Source organism: Parambassis ranga, chromosome 3 (assembly GCF_900634625.1).
Source record: "Parambassis ranga chromosome 3, fParRan2.1, whole genome shotgun sequence".
In the NCBI taxonomy this organism is placed as follows: domain Eukaryota; kingdom Metazoa; phylum Chordata; class Actinopteri; family Ambassidae; genus Parambassis; species Parambassis ranga.
The window spans coordinates 26,015,010-26,036,440 of record NC_041024.1 but is presented as its reverse complement, the minus strand read 5'-3'; the positions used below and the strand labels follow the sequence as shown (position 1 = coordinate 26,036,440).

The 21,431-nt window shown below is 40.6% G+C and overlaps 1 protein-coding gene across 6 annotated transcripts in view; it reads left to right on the top strand.

The window, feature by feature from the left end:
• Positions 1-388: 388 nt before the first annotated feature.
• ano1a (anoctamin 1, calcium activated chloride channel a) overlaps positions 389-21,431 on the top strand; it is a 38,643-nt gene continuing 17,600 nt past the window's right edge. The window contains exons 1-8 of one of the 6 annotated variants that reach the window (XM_028401452.1): positions 389-433; positions 6,712-6,734; positions 6,950-6,996; positions 7,121-7,251; positions 11,459-11,613; positions 17,035-17,379; positions 17,568-17,666; positions 20,669-20,820. In XM_028401452.1, the coding sequence (XP_028257253.1) occupies positions 11,518-11,613; positions 17,035-17,379; positions 17,568-17,666; positions 20,669-20,820 (692 nt within the window). In that variant the 5' untranslated portion in view covers positions 389-433; positions 6,712-6,734; positions 6,950-6,996; positions 7,121-7,251; positions 11,459-11,517. Of the gene's footprint in view, positions 434-6,711; positions 6,735-6,890; positions 7,252-8,082; positions 8,842-11,458; positions 11,614-17,034; positions 17,380-17,567; positions 17,667-20,668; positions 20,821-21,431 lie in introns of those variants that run through there. The other 5 variants (XM_028401454.1, XM_028401451.1, XM_028401453.1 and 2 more) reach the window with 5 other exon arrangements.

Below are 21,431 nucleotides of genomic sequence, written 5' to 3'. Positions count from 1 at the left end.
ATGTTTTTTTGTAATTATTGGTCCTTTAAAGGCAGCTAATGGTTCTTCAAAGGACACATTAGAACTTGTTCACATAATAAATGTGCCACACTGCTAGCCAGAGACTACAATGCTACAACAGGTAAAATACAAACATTAAAAAAATAAATTAATAAATTAACATTTTTGTCATCTTACTTTAAAAGTTTTGTGAAATATAAATATGCTACTAAAACTAACCGATGGAGCTAAGAAAATGATCTCTTTTCAAAAAAACATCTCAATTGTCAGGTGATGTGATGTAGCGCCCATAAGTTGCACATTCCAGTTTCTTTTACACGGCTCCGACCGATCACGAGCTCTCACCGTAGACTCTTTTGCACAAGTGTATTAAAGACAGAGGAGTCACTACACCAGCATTCCTCTGGTGAAGACTGGGGCAGCTGAAACCAAGGTAACAACTCCTACACAATTATACAATTTTAGCACCGTTACTAAGCTAAATTACTCATGTGTGTGATCTGTAATATTTAAGAAGTTCTTCATATGAGGTAATTTCCGTGATTAGTGATGTGTTAATACAGCAGCTCTTGCAAAATAATGACTTCGTATCACGGTTCTGAGGTCACGATTTTCGGTTCAGTTCAGTTTACAATGTTGAGTTTTTTTCTACTTTTACCAGATGAGCACAAAATATAGCCTATTTATCCAACATTTACCATATTTAAGAATCAGTTCAGTTTTCCCCATCATTATATCAGGTTAATTTCATTTCTTTTTAATTTCTATATAGCACCAGATCATAACAGAAGCCATTTAAGAAAACCTTTCCTATAGAACAGGTCTACACCTTGTTCTTTCATTAAACAAACTAAACAGCTCGTTATTTATCTTATTTGCACGGTAGCACGTCATTTCTGTCAGCATGGTGCGTTTACAATTCACCACTGCTGTCTGCGCACAGAGGCACGATGTGCGTACACACACAGACACATGCACAGACACACACAGAGACACACAGACACAGACACGTTTGCGCACATACTCCCACCATCGGACAGAGAACGACATGCTAGTTATATAGACTGAACTCTATGACTACGCTAGGTTAAGCTAACAGTACTGATGTCCGTGGTTTTCTTTTTATTTAGACTTGTTTTTTTTAACCGAAATTTCTGTTGTGCACCCTACTGGTGTTTAAATTCAACAAAGCAAATATTGTCATGTGCACAGGAACCAGGTTACCCTGTACAATGAAATTCTCACTTTGCTGTCCACGCAACATGCCATTAAAGATTATGGTATATTAATATTAGAATAATTTAACAAAATAGGCAATTTAAAAGAGTATGCAAAAAGTATTATCAAATAGAATATGAATTTATATGGATATGTAACGTGAAGCTATATGCATAAATGCGCATGTGTCCTGCATCAGCTGTGAATGAATAGTCCAGTCTAGTGCAAAAACTGTCATGAGGTAAACAGCACGGTACATTTAAAAGTTAAAAATAGGTGCACAGAACAATAAATAAATAGGATGAAAAAATCATCATCCTTGATGATGGAGGCAGCTCTCCTGTGGACACTGCACTAGTAGATGCTCTGCAGAGAGGAAAGGAACTGGTGGTGGATCTGAGGAGGACAAAGGTTCCAGTGACACCTACCAACATCAAAGGGGTCAGTGTGGAGGTGGTAAAGGGAGTACAAATACCTGGGAGTGTACTTGGACCACAAACTGGACTGGTGCAAGAACGTGAACACTGTCTACAGGAAGGGCCAGAGTTGCCTCTATTTTCTGAGGCAGCTGAGGTCCTTCAATATCTGCAGAATGATGATAGTGAGCTAGTGTGGTGGCCAGTGCCACCACACTAGCTCACAGCTCCTTGGTCTTGTCTGTGTTGATGTAAGGTTGTTGTCTTCACACCATGTCACCAGAGTGGCCACCTCCCCGCCTGTAGGCCGCAAACTTCAGGATGATGTTGTCCTTGTGGGAGACACATGCAGTCATGTGTGAACAGGCTGTATATGATGGGAATGAGGACACAGCCCTGTGGTGTGCTGATGTTTGTAATGATGCTGGTGGAAGTCCTGTTCGCTATCCTGACAGACTGAGGCCTGCCAGTCAGAAGGTCCAGGAGCCAGTCAAGAAGAATGGGGTTTAGTCTGAGGTAGAACAGTTTGTGGGTGAGCTTGTGGAGGATGACCATGTTGAATGCAGAGCTGTAGTCAATAAAGAGCATCCTAATTCTCCAGGTGTGAGATAGGAAATGTGCAGGGCTGCTGTGAAAGAATGAGGTGGACCTGTTGGGCTGGTAGGCGTACTGCAAGTGTGTCTGGAATGCTGTTCTGAATGTGGGTCAGCACCACTCTCTCAAAGCTCACATGCTCTGAGGGCCTTTCCAGGAATGTTGTCTGGTCCTGCTGCTTTGCGGAGGTTGATCCTCCTCAGAGCTTTGTTTACCTGGGCTGATGAGACGACTGGTGGTAGTACGGAGGGTGTAGTAGTCCGGGTGTCCGTGAGACTCATCTCTGTGTCAGGGGTGTCTCAAAGCAGGCTGTCTGCAGCACTGGTGGTACTAAGGCTGCTTCTGTAATCCATAGTGTGTTGCAAGCCCTGCCACATGCGCTCAGACTCAGCAGTTGCTTCTTGGCTGCTGTGATGGCCTTTCTCAGTCCGTATTTCACGGCTTCACGGTCTCAGATGTAAATGCAGTGGAATGAGTACGCAGCATGTGACGTACCTGACTGGTTATCTGACTGTTCAAAAGTGCAACTTTTCTATCATTACAAGGAAACTTGTGCTAATACAGTGCAGAATAAGATTTTTTTTCCACTGTCTGTGGATGCTCTCATCGAGCCGGTCATGTTATGTCCAAGAGATGTCTAAAGCTGTTTTGCCACCCGGAAGCCACTTGATTTAAGCTTTTGGACACTCTGGAAATCCTTCTTCAGCTCCTCAGGATGAACAGTATTTTGTGAACCCATATTGCCTCTGAAAGACCACAAACGCTCTGAACCCTGAAACCATCAAGGAAGACTTATAGTTTTGGATTTTTTTCCCCACCAGCATGAGTAGGAGGTCTACTGTATATAAATAATCACTTGAGTTCAAACAAACTGTGGACAGTGACCAAACATTAAACTTTTCCTCACACATACACACATTTAAATAAATCTTTATTTACTTACAGAAAGTTTGTCTACAAGACATTATTTGGAAAGACTTTAAAACATGTAAAGCTATAACTATCTGAATCTTTTTTTAAGCTTTAATGTCAAAAACACAGAAGCTCCTTCCTCAACCTAAAAGATGCTTTGATTTTGATATATATATATATATATATATATATATATATATATATATATATATATATATATATGCTTGATTACTTATTTTATGAATACTCTCTGTCTAGCTGCATGCCTGTGAGGGGAAAAACTAATCTCACTGTTGGCTGTGGAGGGGTTAGTAACAGGCTGTTTTAATTTCAGCCTTGTCATGACAGGAAGTGTGTGTGTTTGTGTGTGGGACAGAGCGATAGAGAGTTTTATGTTTGGAGCAATAAGGGGACAACAGGAAGTGGAGAGGACAGTGCATGGGAAACAGTTAATGGAGTTATTTTTGCTGGGGGCTCTGGTGTGAGGAGGGCTGCTTGACCTCAGTCCTGTTCACACTGACACTAAATATAGCAACAGAGGACTAAAATTAGTTGAATGGCTCATGTGTCATAGCACTTTTAAGAATTGGGAAAAAACTAAAGATAAATGTAATCAAGACACAAATTTTATGTAAAACAAAAAGCAAAATGTAATTTCAAAAAAGTGATAATTGCCTTAATTTCTGTAATAAGATGATAAATCAGGCAGAGCACAGGAAATGCCATTGTCTGATAATGCAGAGGATGCAGTTCAACCTATCTTTTCTCTTCAAGTATTTGTGTTCAATACCCTACAATGTCCACAAAGGAGTATAAAGTGTTAAACAGTTCCAATAAAAGCATCTATACTCTTTGCTGAGAGTCAAAAAACAAGAAACAGTGAAATCATACATTCATGTTTGTTATGCAGAGCTGTACCAGATCAGATACAGATCGGACATGCAATGAGCTTCTCTTCCTTTTATTATGAACATATGTATTGCATTTGTTGGCTTTTGTGTAAGGAGAACATAAAGTGAGATAAGGGGTCTTCTCAATGAATTTGTTATGTTAGTAGTTTAATTTAAAGGAAAGACCCAAATGCAGACTCTGAAAAAATTAACCAAAAATCTAAAGAAAAGGTGATCTTTATTAATGTAAAGCCATATCCAAAACTCAAAAAGGCTAAACAAACAAAAGCCACAGGGTCAATGAAACTAACAAAGTGCCAAACAATGGTAAATTACAAAAACACATGAACAAACCCAACAACTTGCTTTCAATGAAAACAACACCAACTGAATAAGGGATCATGACAGAATGGGCTTTTTTTCTATGCATGTGTACTTTGAGTGATTATACAGAAAGTTATTTTTTTATTATATTTTCAGAAAGCTGATCAGGAGTGATCTGATGTCCAACAGCTTATCTCTCATGTCCACTGTGATGATAGCTCTAGTCCATAAATGTGGATTCTTACTCATCACCTCCTCATTCAGCTGTGTGGGTGCCATTCATTCATTCATTCTTTCATGAACATGCACAATAGTACAAATGTACATTTGACACACAAATTCATATTGCATACATACATTTTTATTTAGTATGCCTTCAGCTGTTGAATGAATCTGTCTGATTAGTTGCTAAAACACTCTAGAGAGCTGTGGAGAATACACACAATCCTCTCACATAAAATTTTGCCATGGGTGTTTTGAAAGATAAGTTAAAAAAGAAGTGTAAAGTTAATTTGTTGTAGCTCTTTGTCCCTAAAGTTTCGATCAGTGCATGTGCCGATTATCCTCTACTATGTTTGCTAGTGGTAAGAAGATGAAGAGTTGAGCCATTCTACAGTGATAGTGATCATTGTGCTGTATATTTTCTATCACACATGTTCCACAACATTGCAACATAACTGGAAAAGCCGGTTTCAGGCAAACAGGGAATTTAAATCTGATTACACATAAACACAGATTCTTAGTTGATGACTGGTTCATGTTGCAGCTTTCTGGGACTTAGCTCACAACAGGAAATGATTATCAGAAGCAAGGTTAGGGGTCCCATCTCTCTCCCACCCCTTCACTCTGCTCCTGCCAGTGTGTGTCATCTGATAGCTACTGTTTCAATGCATTTCTTACAGTTGGATGGTTTGGTTTCACTTTATGACCTTCATCATAAAACATTTTCAGTCAGCAACCAGTGGTCATCACTGCTAAATACATTATCATTTATGCATATTTATTATTGTTATTATTGGTATTAGTATTATTATGTATGAATCACTAACTGCAGTCATTGTACATCTGATCAAAGTAAAGTATCATGTCAGTGACCAAGGTTGGTTGTAATGAACTTAGAACATTCAATATTACAATAAAAACATTTCATTAGGTGAGTACAGCCCCTTAATTGCAGTCCAAAAGCTAATGATGTCCTCTGAAGTTGCAAGTCACACTGAATGATATCCATATGTGGCTTGAAGTCCAACTCATCAAATCAAGTCACTAATTAAGCTCATATCAGAAATTGGCCTTTCCTTGTAACCTGACTGCAGCCTTAAATGACAGTATCCAAACTTCTTCAACTCATCACTAAACAATGTCAACAGGAAAAACTATAGTGCACTGTCGTTACACACAATATTTTTACTTCTGCTTTTAAATGGCATATTGTCTTTTCATAAAATTAAATTCCAAATATTAAAAAAATAAATGCTTGAGTGGAATTTATATTTCATTAATGATAGGGTGAGAATGACAAGGACTGAGACAGGAAGACTATGAACAAAGCATAGTGGGAATTAAAGGGATTACTGCCTGTTGAGTCCTCAGGAAGGTTTGGGTGTGGGCTGTGTAAGCAACACTCGGGCTAGGAAAGTCTTGGCATCAGTGAGAAACATAAAAGGCTGACCAAGCCCATGCAAATGCATGTTTGCCTTTCCTTGCACTAAACCCTTCCCTGAATCCTATACCTGCAGTACACTTTAGTCAACTGGTCCCTGCTTATTTGGGGAAATACTGTGGATAACAGCAGTCTGGTTAGCATTTTCTAGAGTGTAATGCTGAAAGCAGAGCGAGCAAGCTGCAGACCTGGCTATAATGGTAGATTGAGATTTCTGCTTGTGAGGTATGCCCTGCAGAATGCATAGATTAGATTTGGTTCCTTGCAGAAAATGCACCCTTTCTGTAATGAACTGTAGATTGATCAACACCACATAGAAAACTGTATGCATTTGCTCCTAATGTACTAAGCAGACAAGCCACAGGAAACACAAATTTACAGAGCAACCCCCTCCCCCACACTTTGGACAGTAAGTGCATGTAAGATTCCACATTTTTTTGACATCTCCACACTTCTTTTTCTACAGTGCTACTAAAAATGGTAAATGGACTGCATTCACCTTTTTACCTTAAGGGACAAAATGTTCTATCGTTCACCATGCACACACAGAACACAGAGACACACAGAACATCCCTAGTTGTACCATATAGGACCTTCTCTGCTCCGCTGGTGTGATTTGAATATACAGCACTGCTCCTAAATAATATGATAGCTGTTCTTTCTTACCTCCTGTTTTGTTCTTCCATGTTTCCAGACTGGGACACTAACATGGAACAGGTACTGTTCTCAGCCACACTGGATATAAAAATGTCAGTGCTACTTTCTGATTTCTCGATTTTTCCTGCCAAGTTGCAGGCAATAAAATAACACACAACTTTCAGTGGGGGGATGTGTTTCAGACCTGGAAAACCACCTTCTGGGTCGTGCAAGTCCACACATGCCTGTTTGGGAATGCCTGTCTCACTAAAGGAAACTCCCTGGCTGTCTCTCAGGTTTTATAACGAAAACATAGCTGTAAACCAGGCACAGCTTAAGACAGGTGAGTCTGAACCTTAGAGGACGTATAGGATGGAATGATACTGGATATTTATCAGCTCCATGCCTTTACACAGTCACATACACACAGACATTGCATAAGCCACCACTGATTTGATGTTCTGCAGTGGCTGTATGTGTCTTACCTGTGGACACCACACGCACTTCCTCCTCCGCCCTGTCCAGGCTCAGGTGAGTGAGAACGGATACCTGGCCTAACCCTTCACATACTTCAATACAGATCCACTCTGGATAAAAGGTAAACCGCATTTTATTGCATCAGTTTTACCTGTTTATTTTTTTCTTTTGGGTACTTTCGTTTTCCATTGTGTTAGTATGATCATATAATAAACGTGCCACATCTGACTGTTGAACGCGCCGTCTAAAATGAGGAGGGGATTTATATTTGGGATTTTCCTTCGTGCGTAAATGTCCCGCGGCGCATTTTTGAGCGTGGTGATTTCCCTGCGTGTGGGATTACGCCGAGAGAAGGGAGTATCGGCTGATTCAGAATAATACCATGGCTGTAAACTATTGTTTATATGTGCCTTGTGAGATTTGAATGAGTCCAATCCTCATTATTCAGCCACACTGGAAGGCTGGTTCTTAGCCGACTTGAATATTCGAGTAGTCCTCGGCGCTGACCCCAGGCTGGCTGCAGAGGAGATGAAGAGGGAGAACCAGTTAACACCGAAGCATGGGAATGTCCTCCATTTAAATTGCTCACTAACGCAGCACTAGAGCAGCGCGCATTGACCATGTTCAGGTGAATGTTGACACTTACGTCCTTACTGTGATGCGCCCTGTCCCTGAGACCACCACAACATTCGAGCGATGTTCCAAACGCGAGTGGGCGGCACCAGCTGGCGCACTGATGCTCGAGCCGGAGAACAATGATGCATGCAAGTCCCGTGGGAAATAACATCGGTTGCAAAGCGCAGATCCTCCTAATGCCTCCCTGATGTCTCCTTTTTAATGTTCGTCGCGCACTTACTGCTTAATAGGTTTACTTGAAGAAGTAAAAAGGACGGCTGCTGTCGGGTACAGATACAATAGGCTACATAAAACTGTAGTCTACAGACTCATATCGCACTGGAGTCACAAAATAAGTATCTGTTTAAAATGGATGGATGTATTGGACGTATCTTTGCTGTCAAAACACACTGCTGATAAAGAACGTATCTTTTTTGTATTTTCCCTATCGTGGTAGATCTGCTGTTATTTGAAATTAGAAGCACAGTTTAGAAAGTTTCTGGGATTTGTAAGAAAAGGTGTTGTTAAAAAATAATTATCACGATTTATTCCGAAGCGACAAACTGCGATGAGACGTGGGCTGAAGCAGATGCTTTCTCGTGTTTTCCTGTGGGAATTGAACGCAACATGTTTTTGGAGCGTTTTGGCACGATTTGGGCGTCACCAATGGTGTGCGATTGTGGACTCTCGTTTACATAGAAATCATCCTCCCACTCGAAAGAGGTGTCTTACTACTGAGAAGTCTCAGTACAAAGAGGCTTGATGCAGTTTTGACAGGATTTACTGAGACACGAATTTCTCCACAAAGCATCTCATTAGGACACATTAGATTACACTCTGCAGGTGCTGTCGCCTTTAGACAAATAGTTGTAATCGACACATTTGACAGGAACAGTTTGCGAACAGTCAGCTGTCCAAAAGATGAATACGTGGTAGCTCTGTTCAGCGTTTCCATGCAACAGCGCGGGCGGCTCTGAGGGTTGGATGCTGCTGCAGAGAGCGAAGGATCTGTAGATCGGCTGGGTCTCTGTAGGAAAACTGAGTGCCCTCATAATGGAGCGACAGCATGAGCCGGTCAGAAGCGCAGAGGAACTCGGTAAGAGATTAATGCACGACTTTTGCATGAAATACAGGAATATGGCGATGATGAGCACGGCGATAGTGATTTATGCGCGCACGCACTGAACCATGAAAAGAAGATTAACTATAGTCAGTCAGAGATATCCTTAAAGTCCCTCTGGCTTTAGGTGGATTGTGGTTTGTGCGCACTAATATGAGCACCTGTCTGTAGAGAGAACCTTGTCTTCATTTAATTAGCTGTTTAAATGCCACAGACATGCATAGTGCCTGGAGAGTATTAGCGCGCTGTTACAAATTTGGTCTTGTTGCTTAGCCATATTTTGACCTTTAAGGGATAGTTCAGGTTTTAAACCATAAAAGATTAGACGCATTCCAGCTTCCAGCTCAGCCCGCTCTCGTGGCATATTTTAATGTATTGGTTACATGGCTGTAACCCTAACATGGCCATATCTAATATATTGTATGCCGCCCAGAATCCAGCTCGCTGCAACTATCTGTGCCTTAAAGGCAGTAACAGAAAATACTGTTATACTGTTACTAACAGTGGTGGAAAGTAACTAAGTATTTGTATTTCGTTACTGTACTTAAGTAAATTTGTATGTATTTATACTTTATTTAAGTAAAAATAATAGTGCATACTATATACTTTTACTCCATTACATTTTGCAGCTATTACCTGTACTTTCTACTCCACTACATTTCTACAGTGTTTGTAGTTACATGTTACATTTTATGAACACAGTGCTGGACTGATGTGAGGTCAGACTCTGCATGGAGGTGGTGTCACGCTGCCAGCTGTGTTTCTATAATGAGCCTCAATCGTGATGACCAGCATCATCAGCACTGGCTCAGTTAGCTAACTAGTTAACTGTCTGCTAACACAAATCCACCGATTAATGTCTGATTAACATTAATCTAAAGCAGAAATACTGACACAGTAAAAATGGTAAATGCCTATTTATTACCAGCCTCTCTGTTCAGTTGATGCCCACAGCCTGCCTCATGACACACAGACCTGTCCATAGCTGCTTCTGGGTACATTTCAAAGATTTCTGTACAGAAAATGTAAATTAACTGCACATTGTCAATTTTAATTCTAACATGATTTCATTGATTATTTTAACCTGTTCAGATATCCTTTGCAGTGGAAATCAATAATATATACATATTCGTTGCATACATTTAAAAGTTAGTACTTGAGACCTTCACTTAAGTAGGATTGTTGATGTAGCACCATAGCAGCTGGGTAATTGTACTTTTACTTTAGTACCAAGCTTCAGTACTTCCTCCACCACTGGTTACTAATAATGTTCAGTAGCAGGCACATCACAGACAAAGTTAACATGTATCAAGCCAAAACAAGTATCATGTTGGCTACTCTCAAATGCCTAGCCTTAACAAAGATTTGATTGTTTAATAAAGCTGCAAATTGACTACATGTGGGAAACAGAACATGATGTACACAGAAGATTGGCATCGTTGTGATCACCTTGTCAAGTTGTTAGGGACAGCGTCATTCAGCCACTTGATGAATGGACTGAAGAATAGTGAATCTGCCTGCTTTGGCACTCCAGCTGGGAGTGAACCAAAATGTTCAAAATGCTGAGAATATTACTTTATAGACTTGTGGATCTGTGTGTAATAAAGGCTTTTATGGTTAATGTCCAAAGCCCTCTGTGCAGTTGTGCTATCTGGACTCGCAGCTTCTTTTTGTTTGTATGTCATTCAGATGATTTCAGACTAACTCCGAGACACTGATAGCAAGAGTGTAAAACACAAACAAAGAGGTGCCACATGTCATTCTATTAGTAGTTGACTTATCTACATGGAAGCTGATAGCTGTGTAAATGTACTGTCAGGTTATATGATCACTTAATAACACTGTCCACAGATAGCAGCCCATCTAGCAAGATCTGGAATATTTAAAATCTGTGGGCTTACATTTATCATGTAACATCATTGCCATGATGCTAAAATTGCACATATTTGTTTTTGCATGTACAATCTGTAAACATATTTGCACATAATTGCATAAATGTCCTACCTCTGACAATAATGCATAAACAATTCTCCTTAAACACTGATAACACTTTAGAACTGCACATTAGCATATTTTGCTTACTTTATTTTTATCTTAGTTTAGTTGTGTACAAAGTCATTTGAAGGGAACTCGCAAAGTAAAAATTTCATTGCTCAGTGTAACCTCTGCTGTGCATTTGACAATAAACTTCTTGAATCTTGAATCTTATGCCTCCTGTACAAAACTACAGCTGTTTTGACAGTGATTGTATTATTAACGGAGACGAAAACGGCCGTATCCGCTAAAGTTTTGTAATGTTTAGGCGAGGTGCGAAAATGACAACTTTTGAAAACCAGGGTTTCCAGGGTGGATAAGTTTGATAACGTCGTTTCCATGTCTCAGTGTGGACGCCCCCAATATGCTACTTTTCTGTAATGATGAAGACACAGCTCCACCTCCACCCTCACCCCGAATACGCTCACTCCGACAACAACAAACTACAGATGCAGGCATTTCCTGAAACAACGACATCTTTACAGAAAATGTTTTGGAAACGAAAACGACTTAATCTCTGTGTGGACGGGGCCTAAATGTCTGTTTCTTTCCTCCTCAGGTTCTCCTCTATTTGTCTCATGTGAGGAGTCAGATAGCCCACAGCAGGAGGAGTGCACAATGTTGAAGAAGAGCGACAACTACCTGCCAGTCCCTGGTGAGGAGAAGAATGTGGATGTGGACTTCAAAACCATGGACAGGGACAACGAGTCCATTGTAAGATTTCACATCCATGTTGTGCTTCCTGTGCTTCTGGTTAATAATGTGAGAGATTGAACAGAGATGATTGATTCTTTCCAAAGAGGCACAGTAAAGCTAAAGATAGGCTACTGTCTCAGATAAAAGGGACAGAGGCAAGCTGGCATTCCAACTAAGAGTTGTTAGTGTTCTCCTCATCAACATGGTAACATTAAAAACTAGAATATATACCCCTCCTCAGAGACAGTGACTTCTCACTTTACATGTTTTTTGCATTATGACTTATAAGGTGTCTGCTGTATTTTGGACTGTGGACTTATACCTTATTTAAATCAGAATCAGAAATAGTTTATTAATCCCAGGGGGAAATTGCTTACATTCCAGGTGCTCCATGCATGCTCAGAAACAGGTTAGAAATATAAAACAAGGATAAGGTAAATTAGCAAGTAAATAAAATAAAATAAAAAATTCAAGTCAAAAATCCAAGTTACAAATAGTAGTCATATATAATACAACTAGAATATTAAAATAATAAGGCAATGTGTGTTAGATCAGACTGATCTGGAAATCTGGACCCATCTTTCCATTTGTAAGCCCAGAGCCCAAAGGAGAGAAGAACCTCATTTCTGTGTGTCTTGGTGAGTTTCTTTTGGTGGATGACGCATTCATCAGCCGCCACATCCTCAAACTCCCTCTGAGAAGTGACCTCTGACCTTTGCAGTATGACTATTTCCTGCTATGAACAAGCTGTGACATAATTGCATGTGAATTTGTGAGTAAATGATAAACAAACACATTAATGTGTATACACACACCATCAGCTCATGAAGGTGACACTGTTTGGTTGGGCGGTGTAACGTCTCATTATGCTGCTGCTGTATCAATATTGATTTTATGACTTATTGTTGATCTACAGCCATAGAGGCAGTTCACTTTCATCATAGTCTATATCTCATACTGACAGGGACTGTATGATGTGTATATTGCTGTATAATTTACTTTATATCAGTATGTAAACATCAGCTACTTCTGTTGCAGTCACAAACTGCCATAAATTATATGCTGTTTATAACACTTATTTCAAATACTGCAATCTCAGTTACACACTTGGGTAGTTACAGGACTAGAATCAACAGTGCACATTGAATTTGTCAATGCTTTGTTGTCATTGTATGATGACATACAACAAAATAATCAGGCATTCAAACTATCCAACCACATCCATAAAATGACGCTATCAATAAGATAAATAGCAGTAAAATAAAACAACACAATCCAATGGTGGAATGTAATGATAGCAACCAATAATGAGTACCCTCTGAGCACCAGCAGCAGGTTGAGCAGCATGCAATGAACTACATATAATCCAAAACAAACTTTTATCCATCTTTCACTTTTGGTTTACTGAATGTAGCACATCATTTCTGCATGTGTGTTTACAGAAGCCATATTTATCATGTCTATGTTCTATTTTTTGCTCGTTTTGAAACCCCAAAGCAATTAACAGCAAGCTACATAGCAAGCTATATATTTCTCTTTTAGTGTTATCAAAACAAAGACCCATCTGTTAGAAAAACAGCTAACCTTCTGTGTGGCATGTCAACTTGTGGCGGTCAGTGTAATTAGCTGACTGTTTTTTCTAGATGGCCTGCAGAAATGTTGCTATATCACACATGGACACACACAAACACACAGGGGCACATAAACCTCCAAATAGCCTGGAGTTTAGTGCCTACGCCGAGTTGTAATCAGAAGGATAAGAGTGGTTTTAAGTTTTGTTTAGCACAGGGGTTTTAGTGTGGCCATATACAGTAGATGGTTTCAGCTGTGAAATTTAATCAGATGATGCAAATAGGAGTCAAATGAGGTTCCAGAATGGCTCCTGTGTCCACTATTTGGCTTTAAACAGCCTATCCCAACTAACTATGGGTGAGAGGCGGGGTACACCCTGGACAGGTCAATAGTCATTGCAGGGCAACATGCAGACAAACAACCATTCACACTCTAACAAGCACGTGTTTTAGAATTTGGGAGGAAACTTGGTACTTGGAGTACTTGGAGAAAACCCACACAGGTACAGGAAGTAAGTGCTAACTCCACAGAAAGGACCCAGTCAGAACCGACCGTCCGTGTTATATGATGTTTGCCAAAAATACAGCTTTTTTCCTGAATTCCAGTGCTGCAGTATTACAACTTCCAAAACGTCCTTATTTCAGTACTTTCCCTGTCTATTATTATTACTTGACTAGAAGTAGAAGTCTTCCCTGAGCATCATACTCAGGTAGAAATAGAAGTTAAAAGTAGTCTGGCATCTTTAAAATATAGTCAATTATTAAAAGTAAAAAGTACAAGTATGGAGTTTGACAAGTAAAGGTACTGGTCAGTCTCTTTACTTATGTAGTTAATAAAGAAAGCAGCCCAGACTTCTGCCCATATAGTTCAATGGTAATAATAATCATTATTACAGCCACCAGGCTCTATGTATACAACAAACATATCAGTAACAAACTGTCTCCAGGCTATACTGGAAATGTGTAATACAACCTCAAATTCACCATATCATACAGCACATAGAGCGGAGCAGTCTTTCTTATTACTAAATTATCCATCCATTCTCATATTTATCACTATAAAATCTAAAATATAGCATAAACAATATCACTAGCATTGAGAGCATATAAGAGCACAGAGGACGAAGAGGAACAATGTAACTGAGGCATCTGTCTCATTTAATAAAAACAGAAACACTGCCCCTTAAGCTGGATACATACTCCATGAGAACAGAGAACTCGCTCCTCGCTGCCGACGTTCCGGCACAGACAGAAGGAGGAAGTACAACAACGATGGACAGTTGAGATGAGCAGCTGGCAAACAGCTCCTGGAAGGAGAAACACGGCGCACAGAGGAGAGCGTCTGTCCCTGAGCATTATCAGCTTCTTAGGCCAGGTAACCACAACTGTCCACACAATTTGCAATACAACTGCATTGTCAGCCTTTTGTGTGACGTGCGCTGCGTGGGCCGTATGCACACACACTTCTCGTGGAGTATGTTACCTACTTTTTTTTTACTCTTACCACCCGGGGAGCGAGGAGCGAGTTCTCTGTTCTTGTGGAGTATGGAACAAGCTTTACTCGTGGGTCAGCAACATACTCTACTGAGAAACCTCGGTCTCTCTCTCGGTCCCTCATGGACAGGTATGTTAAGCCTCTGTGATGCACAGACTGTGCACGGCTTTAAAAGTCTGTGTATCTGTGTGCCGAGTAACAATGCTGCATGTCCTACATCATTACTTTACATTTCTGGTAATGACTGTAGCTTTGGGCCAGGGGAGGATGTCATCAGGTAGCATCCAACTTTAACAGGGTGTTTAGACCCTAAACCACAATGCCCTTCAGTTGGTGGGTCAGCAGTGGTGGCCAGTCACTGGCCATCTTCCCCTGGCCCCCAGCTCAACTACCCCCGCCTGTTCCAGAGCCAACAAAAGGGCTGCCTCCCCCAACCTAGCTGTCTTCCTCTCCCTTCCCGCTATCCCCAACTGGGTAGTCACGTTGGTGTGGCGTTTTTTTCTATCTCTCCTGCTCCAGTGCACTGAGGATCTTGTCATTGTGCCACCTGTATGGCTAAGAGTAGTCTTGCATCCTGCCAGTATGTGTGCCATTGTTCTTCTCCCTCCACATAACCTGCACAGTGGGTCCTCCCTCAATCCCCACCTGTGCCTGTATAGTGAAATTTTCCAGCTTGGGATGAATAAAGTATTTTCTATTATATTCTATTCTATTGTGTACTTTTTAAAGTATAGCACTTGGTCCTCGGGACCTCTCTCCATGTTGGACCACTATGGAATAGAATAGAATAGAATAGAATAAAAATACTTTATTTATCCTAAGCTGGGAAATTTCGCTATTGCAGCAGCAATAGACAGGCACTCAAGCATACTAAAAATATACCTCTAACAGTAGAAATTAAACAGTATAAACATTATTAACAGCATAATAAAAATAAACATAGGTGCAGAAGCAAAAGTGTGCATTTTGGAATGCAGGTATAAATATATGTCTAAACAAGATGTGCAATTTGTTATGGAGATATAAGAACAAAAACAACAGTGTGCAATTTGAAAGTTCAAACCTAAACCTTGTCAGTCCGTGTTATCTCTTTGTCACTTCCCTTTCTTCCAAAAGCCTCTTCTGCTTCTTTATAAAGATTGAATCAAACAGGTCTTTACTTCAAGTAAAAAAGTACACGCATGGAATTTATATGCATTTTCAGACACTGGCCAAGGAACAACTTGATCTTGAAATAGTGTGTATTCATAACAACAAATGACACAAAACATATTTTGTAGTTATTTTTTATAATTCAAGTACAAATGAAAGTCATGTGGAAAACGTAGAGGCTGACATTTAGAGTCTGCTGTAACATTGCTGTTGAGGCTTGTAATGTAATTTTGCTATATTATTGAGCAGGTCATGTAATAATAATAATAATGCATTGGTCTTATATTGCGCGTTTCTGCTCTGTTGGGCAGGCACTCAAAGCGCTTACATTGAGATGCATTATTCTTTCACACCACATTCACACAGTGGCAGTGGTAAGCTACCAGTGGTAGCCACAGCTCCCCAGGGGGAGACTGACGGAGACGTGGCTGCCAAGGTGCGCCTACGGCTTCTCCGACCACCGCCGATTCATTCATACGCATTCATACACCAGTGAGTGCACTGGAGGCAATGCGGGTTAAGTGCCTTGCCCAAGGACACACAACAATGACTAGGGAGGAGCTGGGGTCGAACCGCCGACCTTCCGGTTATTGGACAACCCTGCTCTACCACTGAGCCATGTAAGAATTCTGTGACATATCAATGAGTTCAGTTTTATTTGTACAGCATCTATTAGATCAAAATAGAGACATCAGAACATATCTCTTGGCGCCTTACAATGACCGAGATCCTTGTGTGCAGACACTCACTGCAGCTGGAACAACCACAAAGTTTGAGTAATTCAGCAGGCTATAATTGATCTGTTACGAAATGCAAGGTGCAGTATACAATGTGGCTGGTATTACTTCAACGCAAACATATTTATTAATCCATTCTTCTCTATTTCCTCATTTCTTTTAGGGCTTCATGCTAAACAAAACACTTTCTTTCTTCATACACAGACTATGGCACAGCTTCCATTCTTCCTTATATGTAGATTGGCAGGGGATTGATATGGGCATCTTCAGATGCTCATTACTTGGGGTGACCTGCCTGTATTATATTGTAGTGGTGGCTAAAGTGCTAGACAATCTTCAACAGTTGTCTGTGTCTGCCTCCACAGAATAACTTTCTGTTTTAACACTGTAAGCTAATGTTACACTGAGGTAATGTTGTCTTTATGTTCATGAAGTAGAAAATAATCACAGGTACTGTCTCCCTCTCTTTCTCTCTCGTTTCTAGCCAATGAAAAACCTTTATGCAGATAATGGCTCAGCTTTACATCCAGAGCTACCATACTTCTCTGATGGGCGGCGTCGTGTGGACTATGTGCTGGCATACCACATAGAAAAACCCAGCAGCCTTCGCCGGCAGTCGTCCAGATTCAGCAACAGTAATTTTATACGGAGGCTTCGGCGCAGTCTTAGTATGAGAAGCAGTCGTGCCCCACTGCAGCCAAAGGAGGACCCAGAGATTGCCGCTCAGGAGCAGCGGACTGACTATCATGAGGATGATAAACGCTTCAGGCGGGAGGAGTTTGAAGAAAACCTCCTAGAGATGGGGCTGGAGCTGGAGAAGGATGAAGGGGTGAGAGGGAGAGGGAATGGTGTTCATTGGCCTATTGATGATACATTTCACACAGAGATCATGCTGCCAAGAAGCTCCCTGTGCTTCCCAACACAAACAAAGATGTGCTGACATGGAGGACTTATAAATACTCATACCTATAAAGTACTCCATGGTTCTGCTCATAGGTGATTCCTGTTTTGTTTCAGAGTAAGATCCCTGGAATTGGTTTCTTGAAGATTCATGCTCCCTGGAATGTCTTGTGCCGAGAGGCTGAGTTCATGAAGCTCAAGATGCCAACAAAGAAGGTAATCCACGCATTGCCTATTTGTCAAAGTTATATAGTGTAGCCTTTTTCTTCTGGAGTTGAGGGAGCTGAGGCTTTGACAGCTGTTAGTGGTGAGAAGAGATTGATGGATGCGTCCTGTTTCTCTGTACTACATTCCTAGACTCAAAAGCTCGGTGGCCTTTTTGGAATGACATCCCTTAAAAGCATTGTAAGCAGAATCAGATCTTTCAAAAATGATCAAAGTCATCAAACATTTAAGTACTGGACTGCCACTGTACACTCAGATCAACAAGACAATAAAGACTGTCTTGGTTTTCCTGAAAGATAAAAGTATCCCACAAAGACTCTACTACCCCACAGTGTAATGTAATGTAGATGTTAATGCAGATGGTGCCCCTTTCTTTACCACAGACCTTCTCTTAGTCTGGTTAAATACAGTCTGCTTTTAAACAATTTAACAGTGGTAGAATGTAACTAAGTATTTGTACTTCATTACTGTACCTAAGTAAATTTTTATGTATTTCTACTTTACTTAGTAAAAATAACAGTGCATACTTTATACTTTTACTCTATTACATTTTGCAGCTATTATCTGTACTTTCTACTCCACTACAAATTTTAAAATGTCTGTAGTTACAAGTACATTTATGAATACAGCTGTGTTCATACAGCTGTGCTGGACTGTACTGCTGGACTGATGTGAGGTCAGACATGAAGATGGTGTCACGCTGCAAGCTGTGTTTCTATATTGTGCCTTAATCATGATGCCGGTAAGCAGACAGCAGCTAACTAGTTAGCTACTGTCTGCTAACACAAGTCTATCCATTAATCATAACATTAATCGAAAGCAGGAAAACAGCACAGTAAAAATGCTGAATTTTTTTATTAGCAGCCTCTCTGTCCACTTGATGCCCACAGCCTGCCTCATGACACACAGACCTGTCCATAGCTGCTTCTGGGTACATTTTAAAGATTCTGTACTGAAAATGTAAATTAACTACACATTGTCAATTTTAATTTTAAAGGTCGGGTAGGAGATTTCATTCTGAAGCACTAAAATTAGTGTAACTTCTCTTTAGAATCCGATAGCAACTGATTAGTTCGGCAGTTTCACATTAAAACGAAGAATATGAGTCATCTGTGGAAGCTATAAAATAGGGATGTCCCGATCAGGTTTTTTTTGCCTTTGAGTCCGAGTCCGAGTCATTTGATTTTGAGTATCTGCCGATACCGAGTCCCGATCCGATACTTTCAAGATTCTCTATAAGATCAATAAACTTTCATTTCTAAAGAACATTTAACACTGGAAAGGCCCCAATCATCAACATTATTATTATTATTGTTATTATTAATGATATTAATATTAATGTTGATATTATTATTATGAGTAGTGGTAGGCCTATTACCATAGCTTATCTGAGCATAGTCAATGGAGTTAAGTCAAACCAACTAGCACGTCATGAGCAACAGAGAGCCAAACAACACGCACTCTCTGGGAGTGGGCTCACCTGTGCGCACATGTGCTTGTGTGCGCACGCGTTTGCATGTGTGTATGCGCATCAGGCCGCTGCAGACAGCTGCAGTGAATTTTACAAACGCCACCATGTAGACAGAAACACATAGAAACTGATAGCAGAGATGGCACAAGAGGACTGGGCAAGAGAACTAGAATGGGTGGCGCTGCAGCGACTGCCGCCAGTGAGAAGGCAGAGAACTTCACTCGTACAACGCGGACTCTCTCTGAGAGCAGGTTCTATACATGAGCATGTTTAGTGTCGTGGTGAATTGTGGCAAAGTGTTGAAACGGTGTTGTGCAGCTTCAGAGCTCTCTGTGTTGCTGTAACGTCCAAGCCCTGCAGCGCTGTGACGCACCGTGGCGACGCAGACAGCGAGCTGACCGTGGTCTGCACAGAACATCCCGTAAACGTTACACAATGAGTTAAAAAAATAAGAACTACCTGTTGATTTGACACATTTTAAGACAGAAGCCGCGGGCCATATAAAGTCCGACGGCCTTTATACGCTACGACGCACCGGAGTGACGCCTTTTGTCATCCAGTCTCTTTGGCAGCGAGAGGAGAGAGAGATAAAGAGAGGAAAACAAACCAGCATGCAAATGTAATTTATCGCGGCCGAAAAACTTAATTTATCGTGCAATTAATTGATTTATTGTTTATCGCGACAGGCCTAGTCAAACCCCTACACTACAGGAAACAGAGCCACCCTGCACAGAAGGCGTTAACTTTGAGAGCCCTAATAAATATATATCCGAGTCCTGATCGGGAGGCAACATCCGATTCCGATCGAGTCTGAAATCACGTAATCGGGCCCGATTTCCGATCACGTGATCGGATCGGGACATCCCTACTATAAAACACTAAAAACATCAGCCAATCCTCCGGGTGGACCCTGCATGGAGTATTGGCTGGTTGTCACTCTCTTCCTGCTCTGCGCACCAGAGAGGTACGTGCATGATGGCTGAAGTCACAGACCGCAGCTTCAAGTAATGCGCATCCATGTGATTGGGCATCATGGCTTCGGGGTGAGCTCTGAGAGAAAGGGGGCGTGTGTTTACTTTCGAAATCTGGCTGACTCTCACTATGTTTTCAAAATCTCCTCCCTTACCTTTAAAATGATTTCTTTGATTATTTTAACCTGCATTGGAAATCAATCATATATATTTGGTGCATGAGTACTTTTACTTTTAATACTTTAAGTACATTTAAAAGTACTTTTACTTTTTTTTACTTAAGTATATATGTTGCTGGGTATTTGTAATTTTACTTAAGTACCAAGCTTCAGTACTTCCTCAATTCCGCAATTTAATCACTCTCATCAAAAAGAAACAGGTATACCTATTTATACCTATTTCCAGGAATTTAGAGCAAATTCTTACAAATTAAACTGTGTTCTGTATACTTACCTCTCAGTGATTAGAACCTCACAGATGTGTTATTTTTTAATAAATTGACAAAATATCTCAGAGTAACAGCACAATGAGACTTTTTTTCTCCTCCTCAGGTATATGACGTGAAACAAGGCAGCAATCTGGTAGAGAAAATTCGACTGTTCATCCACAAAGTTACAGCTCCTCTCCACCCAAAAGTTGATGCTTACAAACCACAAACTGTCAAATCCCTTTCTCATCCTTTCTCCAGAGAGAAGCAGCATCTGTGAGTAAAACCTCAATACAACACATAGAAGAATGAAAAGAAGTAAATCATCAGATAGACAGAGCAGGCAGGGGAAATGATAAGCCTACTGTGCACTTACTGTTCAGTGTCAGAAACACAGCTTGGGATGAATGCTGCTCCTGCTTCCAACCAGCAAACCATAATAATCTAAGAAAAGGGATTTTTCAAGTTCTTACCTATGTCCCAAACAAGTATTCGCTTTTCTTTACATTTTCTCTGTGCCAAAGTGACAGTTGGAAAAGCAGCTTAACCCCATGTAGACATTTGATACAGAGACCACACAGCAGAGTACATTGGACTAAAAATCACCCAGCAAGCAGAAGGTGTCTCATGTAATGTGTGATGCTGTCCTGCAAAAGCACCCCATCCCTCAACTTTCTGTGCCCCCGAGAAGAATCACAGAGGACTCACATTTGTCAGCACATTCTGGAGAAGAGGATTAATTCTCTTAAAACCAAAAAGAGTTTGAGATTAATTGGATTAAATATAGTCAGAATTCATGACTTCATGGACGCTTTTCATTTTTGTTTCCCAGCCAGAAAAAGCCTTTTGCAGACATTGTTTAGAAAATAAAGATTGTCAGTTTGCTG